This window comes from Melanerpes formicivorus, unplaced genomic scaffold (genome assembly GCF_026170545.1).
Source record: "Melanerpes formicivorus ecotype bairdi unplaced genomic scaffold, bMelFor1.0.p_v2 SCAF_5, whole genome shotgun sequence".
Taxonomy (NCBI): domain Eukaryota; kingdom Metazoa; phylum Chordata; class Aves; order Piciformes; family Picidae; genus Melanerpes; species Melanerpes formicivorus.
This window is the reverse complement of record NW_027142357.1, coordinates 29,923,873-29,938,051: the sequence shown is the minus strand read 5'-3', so window position 1 is coordinate 29,938,051 and position 14,179 is coordinate 29,923,873. Positions and strand designations below refer to the sequence as shown.

At 40.6% G+C, this 14,179-nt stretch overlaps 1 protein-coding gene across 1 annotated transcript; it reads right to left on the bottom strand.

The window, feature by feature from the left end:
• Nucleotides 1–282: 282 nt before the first annotated feature.
• On the bottom strand, nucleotides 283–14,108 carry EAF2 (ELL associated factor 2). Its single transcript, XM_068138986.1, has 6 exons — nucleotides 13,933–14,108; nucleotides 11,102–11,196; nucleotides 10,285–10,421; nucleotides 9,434–9,579; nucleotides 5,562–5,828; nucleotides 283–1,142 (listed from the first exon to the last, which is right to left on the bottom strand). The coding sequence occupies exons 1-6, from the start codon at nucleotides 14,033–14,035 to the stop codon at nucleotides 1,096–1,098; spliced, it is 795 nt and encodes a 264-aa protein (XP_067995087.1). The 5' UTR covers nucleotides 14,036–14,108; the 3' UTR covers nucleotides 283–1,095.
• Nucleotides 14,109–14,179: the final 71 nt, after the last annotated feature.

The window sequence follows — 14,179 nt, the reverse complement described above, 5'->3', positions numbered from 1 at the left end:
TAGATATAATCATTAATGAACGCTCATCAATACACTAGCACCATCACAAGCTTTTGGCAAGCTCTTTTTAGGGCTTGTCTCAGTGTAGGCAAAGGTAGTGGCACAGCCTCAAACGGTCACAGCAAATCCAACATACTTCTGTCTTGCAGCCAGATGGGGAGTCAGTATTAGCTACCATTTCACTGCTTTCTATTTCTTCACATGACCCTTTTACTGGCCTGACTACTTATGGGCAGAAAGTGCAACTCTTAACCAGTAAAAACAGAATCAGACACATTATAATGATAAATATTGCTTTATTAAATTACTTTTATACTCCTACAAAGAAATTTTCTGATTTTCATTAGAGAAGTAAATGAAGGAAAAAAATCATTGCTGTCTCTGCAGTTATCTAAGTTGAGATACAAAAAAAGATTGTAGAAAGACCAGCCTATTCAAGTTACAAAAAAAAAAAAGAAAGGACAGAGAATAGACAAGTTCCCTTAGGAATCTTGAGGCTCAGAAATATGAAGTCCTATAATACAATGAAATTAAGAATTCAGCAATGTGTTGAACAATTGTAAACTGTAACTGCACTAGTGGACCACATTATTCAGCAGTTTCCTTAAAGGTATGAACTGTGAACTGAACAAAAAGTGTAGCTGACACAGCAGACCCCCTTTAGTTGTTCCCCCTTTCACTCCCTCCAAGTTGAAGTTGTGAGATCAGCATTCAGCATGTAAATGATAGGAAGGAAACTTGCCTCAATAAATATCAGAAATTTCTCCATTCCATAACTATTCCTATAAAAGTAACTAGCTGTTACAAATCAGTTTCAAGTAAAACAGGTGGCTGAGGCAAAAAGAATCAAAATCAGATCATACACAATTTTACTGTAAATACAGTAATTTGAGGGAAACACATAACCATAGCATTGACAGGATACCAATGCTGTTATATCGTAGAGATGTTGTCAGTAGAAAAATTATGATGTCTATTATCAAAATCGAGGACATTCATTCCAGTCTCTGGTAATCTAAATCTAATCTTAGTGCAAAACAGATGCTAAGACGTGTTTAGCAAAAAAGGTGGTAACATTTAAGGCCGAAAATTTGTTCAGTCATCACTATCACTTCCAGATTCACTCAGCTGCAAGTCATTTCCTAGAAGAGAGAGAATCATCGTATTAGTCATTTTCAGGGGGGAAAAAAACCCCCAAACTTTTCTTTTTTTTCCAAGTTATTCCCTTTCCCAATCAAAGGCTCACAAAACCAGTTTGGGGGAGGGGGGCCCGGGCCAGACGATCTTTAAACATCCCTTCTAACCTAAATTATCCTATAAAACGATAAACATGTTTAGAATGAGGATCCCCAGTGACAGAAGCTCAGAGAAATTACTTTTCTACTATTTTTAAATCTTGGCAAGGAAGCCCTGAATTTATTAAGCACAAGTGCACTTGTTTAATATCACCAGATCACAAAAGACAACACCTAGCTGTCTCTGCCACGCACATTTTCATGCTTCACAACTGGAAAAACTGCTGGCGAGTGCAGTTCTGAGAAAAATGAGTTGTTGGATTCTTTTATTATTTTTTTTTTTCAAACATCTTGAAAACAGAGTGGTGTCTCAATCAGGAAGAGCAACTCTTTGATGTACCATTTAAAGATGTATCAGCGACCTACTATTTCAGACAGGTTTTAGAACAAGTGAACAAACAAAACATCAAAAGAAATTTCACACGGCACTTTAATTTGGTTGGCTATATATATATATATGTTTCAAAATGGGGAAGTAAGAATAAAGACTACATTGTGCTTGCAGTGGATGTCCATTAGCTAAGGGGGTGGGAGGGAATCTTTCCCCTGTGACAGATAACTAACCAAAAAATTAAATACAGCAGCATGCTACACAGAATCTACATCACTTCTACCAACTTCCTATGCACGCTTCAGCATTCGTTCCAACTATTATGCTTTCAGTCACACCTTCCTTGCCAAACAGCTATTAGGAAAAAAAAAAAAGGGAATACATCTGAGGTTGCACAGAAGTGGCCTTAAAAGCAAGGAAAAAAAAGTCACTGTAATTGAGGAAGCACTTTTTTCACATGCTCTTTCTTCACCTGTAGCACCCTTCACAGATGGAGTTAAAAAAAGAGTAAACCCCCAGTGTCGCTCAGGTTGGATCTTTTGTTATCAGACAATTTCTGCCAGAACACTGAAGTCTTTAACATTGCTGCATTTAGCCCTCCTTTGTTTTCCACTATGTCATTGCTAAAGCTTAGAAAGTGGTACATGATTCTCTGCCACAAACACTTCATACATAATAGACAAGAACAGCAAAAATGGCTCTTTCCAGCAATCTTTAGAGTCCCCCTGTAGATAATTCCCCCCCATGCTCCTCCGTCCACTGTATTGGGGTAATTATTTACAGGTCTCTTGTTTCAATACAAATTTTTAAAAGGCACTTTTGAAAGAACAAAATCAAGCAATTTGTCAGTAATTCTTCAGGACAATATATTGTCCAAAGTCATATTTCAAAGCAGAAAATGGCATTAGTAAGTTAAATTCACTAATTGACATTTAGCACTCAAAGGAAGACTGGCAGGGGCTTCTTAGAAACCTCAGCCCTGTTTGGCACTACCTGCTTTAGGAAAGGACTGGGAGTACAAGGAAGATAACCTTCCAAATAGTGATTCTGCAGCCTTCAAAAGCTATTTCAACATAGTTAATAGAAATTACACAAACCCTGTAACACCAGCCAAAAATACCAAGGCTTGTGAAAACCAGCAGATGGGAAAAGCACGAACTCCAAGTTCCAGCGTAAGTAATAAAACATTAGGATGTACTTCAGGGAAATTTTTATGTCCCATTTTTATAACCCTACCTGCAAAAAACACACCTTCAGAGATGGCAAAATAACACAGGCTAGAGTTGGATATTTTTTTCACATGGGTTTGGTGCAAGATAAGAAAGGTCATTTATAACTATGACTCTGAAGAGACATCTACACTCTATCGTACCTAAGAGACAGCAATACAATGGGGAAAACTCTTGAATTCCTATTTCACATTGCAAATTGCTTATTAGCAATATTAACTGGGGAAATCAGTTGCACTGCAAATTACCCCTTTTCCTAAACTTTGAAATCAATGACTATAATGCATTTGACTGAATTCTTGCGAGTTACAGGGGATGGGGAAACTCATACAAGTGACCCACATTACACACATCTTAGTGGTCACACCAACACCAAACTAATACAAGGGAAGATTATTTCATGACTAGCTGCTGGTACAAGCAAAAGAAGAAGTGAAGTTGTGCTGAATACTGTGTACATAAGACAAGGCCCCAGAACAGCCAATCTATGCTGGCTGTTCTTTGGAAAGTTACTTTATTTAATATAACTCGTTTAAACAAAGCAGATATAAAGCAACTATGATCAAATATTTATGAAGAACAGATTTATTAGCACCACCATTTACAAACTTTGTTTTAAGGCAGGTTGTGAGCCTGTATAATCAGCTTCTGAAGGTAGAAAGGGGAAGAAGCAGGATTTAGTGGGTGGGAGGCAGTCTTGAGCTCTGGATTCCCGAAGACACAGATTAGGTATTTGGTTACTATGCTCTAGACACCACCTCCCGTGTTTTCCAAGTTCCACAAAACCTCAGCTGTATGATTTCTACATGCAAGATGAAACTCTGCTCTCTAACCCTTCCCCCAGCCTTCAGCCTGCACGCAGCAAGCCAAAAGGAAAACTCCTTTAATTACCCAGTATGGTCCCAATTCCACAGAGGCACACAAAAGTAGTCACGCACATAAGCAGTCAGACCTCAGAACAGGATTAGACAAGCAAACAGCTTGTGCTGGCATTTGTTAGTTCGATATTTCAATTTTCATAAAACATTATTTCAGATGGGAAAAAAACCAACTGTACAGGACCCTGACTGAGAACTCTTGCCATTCAAGCTAGAACCATGTGCTATCCATTTAGTTTCTCCAGGTTTCACTCTCCTGCCAAATTCCCTCAGCAAGGGAGCTAGAGAAACTCCTACTTGCAAGTAAGCATTTTGATCTTTGCCTAGTTAAAGTGTATTTTAAGCAGTAACCATATGGGAAGCTGGGGACACAATTGTTTTAAGCAGTAAATAGATCTGTAATCATAACAAAAGAGGATTAAGCTAAAGATCTAGGCAAGCACAGATAGCCAAGCCCAAGGCATGATGCCAGAGAGGTTCTACCTGTCCTACTGTCCTCGACCACCATCAAGCCACCAGCTTCCTCTATAACATTTTAACATTGTCACGTTTTAAACAGCATTTTCTCGCTATAGCTGTTGGAACTGGTGGACTTGGCCACCTGCACTTCTAAGTGTATTTTTCAGTGGAAGCTTTGCCAGCTGGGATTCTGTCAGTGGGGATAGAGCTTGATCTTGTTTTCATAACAGTTTTATTTAAAGCATGAAGAATGGGAAATCTCATTTGAGTAAGGGTTGAAATAAATGGCATGCTCTAAAGTTACACAAATTATAAACATGGAGACATTGTTCTCTGCACTGACAGTAGAATGAAAGCAGCATATGCGCATGAAGTCACAGGACCTTTTGGTCTGATCTTATCTCTTAATACAGCACATAAGTAATCAGCACAGCTATTTAATTAAGTATTTAAATCCATTAGGTACTGAAATAAAAGTAGATCTACCAGAAACTGAAATTTCAGTATAACGAGTTTACATATAAATGAAAAACCTTCAAGATCTCAGGCTGCAAACCAGGGTTGATGAGAATCTCTTCAAACCAGAAGCCTACAGCTAAGCCCCTAATTAAAAATGTAATAATTTGTAAGGAGTCACCACAGTTGAATACTCCCTTCTATGTCTGAGTACTCCTGCTACTTAGGTAGCAAGCTGAAGATTCTCTGCCTACTGGGATTTTTATTTCCTTTTTCTTTCTGGTGCAAACTCCATTTTGGAATACACTGAGCATTCAGTTCCAGGCTGTGCAGCAATTACTTCTTGAGGAACATCACAACTACTCTCCAAATTACATTTTTAGTTGCTTCATGGGTGGAGTAAGATAGTATCACCTGAAAGCAAATCGCCTTTTGCCTTATATGCACAGGACAGCTTTGCCATGCTGTCCAGTGGAACAGTGCCATGAATAATAGTGACTGAAGTAGCTAAGAATACACCATCCCTTCTGTAATTCAGAGCATTGCAAGTATAATATCTTTCCCATAGTTCTACCCAAGAAATTATAAGTGTATATTTTGAGAGTGCCCTGTTAGTTTGAGTATTTTCAATACAAAATTACTGTTCTCCAGTCCCAATGTATATAACCTGGGAGGAAGCCAGAAGAGCTTAGGAAACCTTTTCAACTGCATCAGCTTTAATTTAATATCTCTGGGGACGAAGAACCTTCTGTAGCCCAGTGTCCAATTCAGACTACTGCTGAATAATCAAACCCTAGCATCACTTCCCACAGTTTTAATTATAACAGAGACATACTTAAAAACAATATGGTTTCCTTTCAGAATCTTGATGTCTGGAATTGTGCACTAAGAAAAGAACAGCCTTTGTACTTACGTAGTGTATTCATCATATGACCACTGCTCTCTTGGGATCTGTTATGACTGGCATCTTTGTCAGGGACAGCCTGTTGTGGTATGGCAGACACAGTAGGCTGTGGCTGCAAATAAGGCATTGACATAGGAAGAGAGGGCTTCATTTCCTCATCTTCGGAATCGCTAGAACTATTTTCACTGCTTGATGAAGAAGACGAAGAGCTTTTAGAATCAGATGAACTGTCAGAGCTACTCAGCTGGTCCATGATACTGGCTTCTGCTTTTAGCTCTGCAAACAATACAATTTGTTTCTCAGTTAACATTCATCACAATATAAGGAGGAAGAAAAAAAAAAATAAAAATCAATCATGGAAATCAAGTACATGCATTACAGCAAGTAAAAAAACCCCAAAACAACAAGCAAAACAAAACCCATCAAAAGTCTACAGAAGAAAACCAAGTACATGCATTATAGCAAGTAAAAAAAAAAACCCCAAAAAACAACAATCAAAACTAAACCCATCAAAAGTCTCCAGAACAAAAAAGGGCACAAGCAAGCATCCAGCCTGTCATGTGGTTTTCTCCTCTTGTAGCTTGGGCACTTTCTCCCTTTTAAGCCAAGTGTTAAAAGAAGGGTGACTGTGAACCCAAATGCTAACCCCACATTTTACAGGGTAGTGCACCCACCGTAGCCTTTTATTGGTGCAACTAGAAAGTCTTCTGTATTTTCCTTAGCACCCCCAAAGATGCCTTTCACTGACTAAAAAAACTGCAGTTGCAATCACAGAGATAAGTCAGCTGTAAGATGTCTGCAGCTGCAAACAAAATGCCTCCCAGCAGTTCAGCATTACAATCAATATACTTGTTTGAACTATGTGACATTCTGCTCAAAGACAAGTTAAGCATGAAGACTCTCCAAAGGAACGATCCACAGGAACTAGTGGGGTGGAGGGGTTGGGGGGAGTGGTGGAGGTGGAGCCAGAACAACATGAGGTAGACAAGAAATACTGGAAATTAACAGATCAAACTGACTCAACCAACATGCACTCTTGATGAAATAACTCAGCTGACTACAGTAATATTTAGAAAAGTATGACTGTAGAGATCATGACACACACTAGGCATTGTTGATATATATACTAGTTGAAATCCAACATATGGAGGACGTGAAGTCTTGCAGAAAGTGTACACCTAATAATTGTGCAAAACAGGGGTGCTGCTAAAGCAAGAAGTCCAAACCAAACCACTGAATCATGGCAGAGGCAGATTTTGTACAACAACTTGGAGTTATGCAGAGTGCAGAAGTCCATTGTTGCAAAAGATTGTAACTACTCAGACATGTTCAGATGGTCTTACAAGCACGTAGAATGCTTCAAGAACAGCTTTGATATAGCACACAAAGAGCAAGTAGGAAAGTTGCTCATTTCACTTCAAATTTACCCGGAAGAGGTTGAAGATGAAAGTCACCAAGATGCAGGACAGCTCAGATCTTAATCACGAGAAAAGAGAACAAAAGAATAAGCTTCAACACTAACTTCCACAAAGCCTTCCAATACCAAGTTATCAAAGGCCACTATAAAAGAAAGGTACCTAGGCCAGTCAGCCTTGTCAAAAAAAGCCAGCCTAAAGGAAAACTGTATTCAGGAAAAGTGGCACCTGAAACAGCCCAGCTATGGCTACAAGGACAAACTAACCCAATGTCAAGGGGTAAGAGAAAATATAGTAAAAGACCCTTGTGGCTGACATGTATGGAAAGAGAAGGAGAGGAAAAAAAATAAAAATCTCCTCCAATTCCTAAGGACATGTATGAGAGAACAGCTTCAGGACAAAAGAAAGGAAAGCTAAGGCAAGAATTAGGAACCAGCTAGCAGGATGACCAAGAAGTTGTTTCAAAATCAATTCTAGAGAAGAAAGGTCAAAAATAACTGACCCACCACAATCTGGAGCTGTAAGTTCACTAAAAGAAACCACTGCCATCCTATGCATGTAATACCTCTTCCTCCCTCTTCTCACCAATGTCTAATAATAAAAAAATGGTAAGTGGAAGGCATAGAGTCAATACCAAAACACGAGGAGGAAGATCTCTGCCCTGATGTTTATCTTAATCTGACAGAGGTTAAGTATTTTTAAACAGTTAAGGAAGGGCTGTAAGTATACTAGAGAACAAGGGTAGGATGATCTTTCCTCCATCCAAGAAAACAATGTTAGTAACAAGTTCAAAGTAGTGTACTTAAGCAGGAATAGTCAGATACACAACTATGGGATGAAGAACAACAGAGTAGTCAATGCTTCTGAAGAGTCCAAGTTACTGTGGATCACTACACACAGCTCTACCACAACATGCTGCTGCAGAAGTTACAAGCATTGCCCTGAGATGTGGTACTAGTTAGTCTTTGTGAATAAAGATGAAAAGTGGCTGTAAGACAGTCTTCTTGCTCAACTCAGCACTGCTAAAACCTTAGCTGAAACAGTAAATGTATTCAGGCATTACACTTCAAAAAGGTTTTGAACTCATTGAAAGTTAGCTAAAAGGAAAGTGAAAATGAATCAGGGATTAAAAAACCCCTAGAAATCCAGAAAACTCAACTTCTAACAAAAGACTGACCCAGCTGGCATCATTTTGCCTGAAGAATAGGAGAGCCATGGAAATGTCTGAATACAGAAAGGCCTGCTCAAAATCAGCAGACTAACAATTTATACTTGCATGGTAAATATGAAACTAGTAATAAGCTTACTGTCAGATTATTTGTTAGGAAGAACCTAAACAGGACAGCAAAGCCCTGCAATGGTTTGCCAGCAAGAACACAGGATCTGGAAGGCTTTAAGAACAGGTTTAAAAATCATGCCAGAAATCTAACTTCAGGAGAGCAGGATGAACTACATGACGTTAAAAGGTCTCTACTATCCCAATATGACAACTATTCCAAACTCTTTGTTAGTACTCAAAATTGGACTGGCCACTACATGAGAGTTTGATACATGTTGGAAGCCACTTCAGTGACTTGCAATGTGCTTGACACCACTTCCTCCAAAACAAGAGACAACCAAAAAAAAAAAAGCATCATTTTATTCTATCTACTCAAGTACTCCTTCCTCTTCACAATCTTGGGTGTAATCTAGTACTGTTCTGCAGTATAGATTTCTGGTCAGTTTAAGATAAAAATGGGGGGGGGGAAGGAAATCATGGTGGCACATGCAAAACTGAAAAACCAAAAACCAGAAACCCACATCTGTTTAAAGGAATTCAGAACATCTTAGGAGACTGATGTCAGTTCCAGTCAATGAAACTGCCACCTGTCAGCATTTCTGCAGCAAGTAATTACCACCTGCCATGTCCTTTACCCTCCAAAAGGAAATAAAGCCTCCTATTAAGTGAAACATAAGTTTAACACCAAACCAGAGTCTCTATAGAATACAGTACATAGCACTGCTCATGGGTGGATTTATGTAGATTTTTAGCTGTCTTTTTCATTGGAACCTCATCTTTCACAACATCTTATCTAGTAATCTAAAATGTATTTTGAGTTGTAAAGGACTGGAACCTGGATGTTTGCTGAGTGCAGAGAAAGAATGGGGAACAATGTCAAAATAGAAGTGATTCAGCTAGATCCAGGGCCACAATACAACCAGCTATATACTTGATTAAAGTAGTAGCAGAAGACAGAATCAAGGAGAGTTAAGCACTGGGACCCTTGTCATTATTAAGCCTAATGGTTCATCTGATTTTTTTTACCTTACCAAGTTTCAAAATACTGCTTTGTTACCACTTGAATGAGTGGTGATTTCCATATCGGAGTAAAGTACTTACACAATCATCTTAAAAACCTTGGCTCTTAAAAACTGATTGCTACTTAAGAACAAACCTTCTGAAACTTAAGTGACACTGGAGCTTACCTCGTTCAATATCATCCATAGGAGAAGGAGGAAACATCTTGTCTTTTGGTGGAGAGTTTTTAATGTTGTTTGGACCCTTAGTTGCATTTCGCATTTGCTGCTGTTGTTGCTCTATGCGAGACTGGACTTTACTGCTTCCTTCAGCTCTGCATGTAAAAGCAAAAGATTCTTAACTAGAAGACAAGATTCAAGGAAAAAAGAAAAGAATACAAGAAATACAGTACCTTAAGTTATGGAATTTTGTCATGTTTTTCTAAATAGCAGCATTAGATTTCTAGGCATTCACTGCATACAATTACTTACAGATAAAGTGAATACAGCATTAATAGGTTTTTAACCTTTTGTCCATTGATTTATGTTTTTTATACCTGGCTATCACTTAATTACTCTGCTGGAAATTACTTATGGGGACTCAGCAGCAAAAAAATAAATTCAAAACTTGGTTTGAGAAAAACAAGCCATTAATAATACTGAAACATGTCACAGAGTTGATCTTTCTTTTTAATTCCCCATTTACAATTCAGAAGACAGCAAGGGAAGTTACTTTTCAAACTGTTTCATCCTCCTCTAAACTCATCAGAAAATAATTATATCCTATTCAACAATGGGATAGTTTTCAGTTAAAAACCACCCAACATTCCCATTTATTCCACCAGAGAGGACTTGAAAGCTGTGAAGTCAGTGTGCTGAGAAAGCAGGCTTTTCACTCCACTGCACAAGGCCAGGTACTTTCTAAAAATGATGTTTTGCTGAAAATAGTAATGGGGAGTTCTGTATCTCAATTTAGACTCATTAACAAATCGATTTTCACAATGAGTAAAGGGCACTTGTTTCCCCTGTAAATCACCCACCTGGTCTTTTTCACAGTGATGTTGCTACTAAGTTTTTCTAGGCGACATTCTCCAGTGTCATGGTTGATAATTAAGATACATTCTTTTAGGTAAGGCTTCTTTGAGCCCTTGAACACCGTCACTGGTGGAGTTGAGCCCTGTTAAATGAAAAGTCCAGTAAGTGTTACTTCTGTGGTCTTTTCCTTAGACACAGAAATCCATCACAGTGATGACAAGTTCACTACGTGTGATATCTCTAGCACTAAAAATGCTATCAGTTAATTCAAGTTAGAATCACACTAGCCATGACCAAAAGCAGCTGGCGTTTGACTGGAATGGGATTTCACCCAGCTCAGCTTAGTTTGAAACCGATTAAATGCTTAGTTCCCAGCGCGACCACGCTCACTGTAGGACTCCTTTTACCAAAAGGGGTTTCAGTTACCATATCAGCAGAGCACTAAAGCATGGCAGGTAGTAAATTTTCCCTTTCCAGTCTTTCCTGCTTTAGAGCTGCACTATAGCAATAAATACCAAGAGGAAACTTGCACTGCCAACAACCACATGAAGTTTTTCTGTGTACTCAACACTTCTGGGTCATCCTGCAGCATATTTCCAATGTGGTAAATACACTTAAAGTTGCAGCACAGCTATTCAACCTTTAGGTCTTTTGTGATTTTACACTTAGAGCAATTGTTTTTCTACTAAAAAAAAGTAAAAATCACATAAGCAGCATTTGAAACAGCACTGAAACTTCTTGTCCTTCTATATTCTGCATGCACTTATGGCAACAAAATAAATCATTCCCTTGAGCCTGCCACTCTTCAGCCACCCCACTCACCTCAATATTTGGCAGTGTTATTGTCACCTGTTCACCTTTGCCAACTTTAAGGTCTCCTTCACAGGACATATCAATAGATGCAGGCTTAAAATCATCTGAACATAAAAAACAAAATGGATTAGTTACAGGCTTCTCAGGAATCTTATGAACGTAAACGCCTTTTAATTGCAGCTGGAGACTTTTAAAGTCTTTTTTGCTGGTGTATCATCTGTCATTCCCCTGAGCAGATTATTCCATAAGTCAGTAGAATTCCAAGTTAAGGTGGTTTTCTTGAGAGTCAGTCTAAGTGTTAAAACATGTCAGTTAAAATTAGAAAAATGCTTTTAAGTTTTAAAGGATGGAGAGGCTAGACAAGCTGTGTTATATTTCAAAAGATAAATCCAAACATAATTACTTGCAGTGGAAAAAAAAAAAAAGGTTTTGACAATACTCATTCCACACATGGGAGATGTAGTCAAGTGACTAAAGATTGCAAAGAGCAACGTCGATTCTCGATATCCATTTCTGCATCCATTTTTTATTTTACTATAACATGTCAGAATCTGACCAAACCTTGAGTTTCAGCATATTTATTCCCATTAAAGGTAAATTTACTTCCCAATTAAATATTAATTTCCTTTTTGTCTGTTTCAGCATCTAAAGTATTGATTAAATTAAGTTTTAAACAAAAGATGATATCAATTCCTGGCCCTTTTAAATAAACCTGAGACACTGAAATGAGCACGTGTTCAGGCATCAGCAGCACAGCCATGTAAAATACCACAATGGCTAAAATTCTATTTCCACCACAAATGATCTGGGAAGGGCTACAGTAAAAGGCCTGCCTGCACAGATCTGGGCAGATAGGACAGCATCAGGAGGCTCTGTAAGGCACGTGGTAACATGTGTGAGTTTGAACTTGTGGTTCCGGCAAATGCAGGCATGGGGCCAGTCTTGCACCCTGGGGATGTCCAGCACCCCATCTCACATGCTGGCAAGCAGCACACTGTTGCAGCTGAAGAGAGGCATGGAGGGACCAAGTGCATAAAGAGCACCCCTCATTAGACACCACACTCCTTGGCCACAGCTCAGCACGCTCCTTGGCCACAGTTTGGCACATATTCCTTGCCTCACAAGCTGTCCTGTCACCAGCCACGGGTCACAGACGACTGCACTCTGTGACGGCTGGGAGCTTCCCAGTGCAATAACACTGCCTGCAACCCACAGGCCAGGTGGCACAGACCACAGCTGGGAACCGTGGCTCCAGCCTGCACACTAACCAGGCAAGAAAACCAAGCTTTCAGAGCTAGTAGGCAGGACTATGCACGCAGCAGGCGGCTTTGAGCTAAGACGTAGGTAACAGCTCCTACTAACCTTGTTCATGGCAAAACCCCACATGTCATCTTACAGGGATAAACGTAAAATAGTTTCAAAGATTCTCATCAAATCAGAGACTGTTTCCTGTAATATATAGCCACTGTGTAGTTAATACTTTAGAAAATTAAGACACTGATTCTAGTGTCCATAAATAGACTTCTTTTAACCAGCAGACGTCTTCCCCTTTACTCCTCTGTTCACAAAAAATTCAGGTGTCAGAGAAAGATATATTTGGATGTGCATTTGACAGAACTGATGACCATGCCAGTTTCTATGTCTCACTTGTTGGAAAGGAAGAGAGATTTCAAAATAAAACATCAAATTACAGGAGTCAGCAAGAAATTGTAATGGTAGGAGGTAACAGATGTGGTTTTTACTCCTCTTTAAAATTAGGATAAATTTCAAGCTACAGCATTTGTTTAAATTCACTTACAGTTTTTGCCTGCTCCCTCCCTTCCTCTCACACAGCTGTAGACAATCCTAAGTGGAGTTCCATTCACTCACAGAAAACACATTACCCATCTTGCTGCACTGCGTGAAAGCACACAAGATATACTCCAGAGAACCTATGCGAGACTGAATCTTGGGGACCAGTCTATAAATGAGACATCAAAAACAGAAGCAGCAGTCCTAAATTACCAGAACTATAATCCTAAGAGCATTTGTTTCCTAGCTACCCTCAGAATCTTTGAGCACACACCTCTCTAGATAGTAATTATGTACTCAGGGAGGGTACACCAGCTTTGTGATTAATACTGCCTTTAACCTTTGATTGCTGAATTCTCATTCGAAAAACTAAACACAAGGAAAGAGGTCAAAGCCAGAGTTTCACCCCAGTACAGTTTTCAGAGAAACAGCATCGAAATACTTTTCTGGATGCAAAAGTGAAGTTCCTGCCTAGAAAGTAGCGAGGAGCTGATACAATGGCCTGCATGCGCTCCGCCAGCAACACGCTCAGAGGCGACTGAAGCATGACCTACACCGCATTGCTCCCGAGATGCCGGACCGGCATCCCAGGCTCGGTTCCCTGATGTATCCCGGGACGAAGGCAGACAACTCACTTCGGATGCCCGAGCCCAGCCCGTGCAGCTGACTGATATTTCACGTCCCATCAAGCTGCCGGTACCACCTGCCTACGGAGCAGATAAGCTCCTCCACAGCTTGTTCAAGCTGAGGGGGACTATGAGCCTGGCAGCAGAGCACATTCCGTGGTGGTTATGCCTACGTTGCGCTTCTCCTCCCGCAGAGCCCGGGCGCCTCCCGCGCCATAGTCGCCCCTCACACCCATGACCGGTCCAACACACTGGGCTTGAGAGCAAGACCAAGCCGGGTCGCAGCACCCGCCCAGCCAGCCTGTCCACCCGTCAAGGGACCGCTGGATCCGAAGCAGAGGGGACCCAGCTGCCACCGGACGGCCAGGCGTTCCCGCCCCAGACCCAGCAATCCCCTGAGGAGCTCCCCAAGCCCACGCTCACATCGGACAGTGTGGAAGGCGCAGCGCGGCTGCTTCTCAAAGCTCTCGCCCAGCTGCAGCACCCGCTTCTTAGGGTCGAAAATCGACGGGGCCGCTCCGTTCATCGCGGCACCTCAGACCATGGCGAGCCCCGGCGGCCACCGCCGCCGCCGAACATCCCTCGCAGCGGCCGGACACGCCCCCGTCCCTGCCGGGACAGGCCCTGCCCACACGAGCTCCCATAGGTCGGCAGCGGCTTAGCTTCTCCC

Excerpts from the sequence above, each read along its gene's own strand:
- EAF2 (XM_068138986.1), bottom strand. The coding sequence starts at position 14,035 with ATGAACGGAGCGGCCCCGTCGATTTTCGACCCTAAGAAGCGGGTGCTG. Across the intron at positions 9,580-10,284 it reads ATCACTGTGAAAAAGACCAG|AGCTGAAGGAAGCAGTAAAG; the intron begins GTGGGTGATTTA and ends TTTTACATGCAG. Across the intron at positions 5,829-9,433 it reads TATGGATGATATTGAACGAG|AGCTAAAAGCAGAAGCCAGT; the intron begins GTAAGCTCCAGT and ends TATTGTTTGCAG.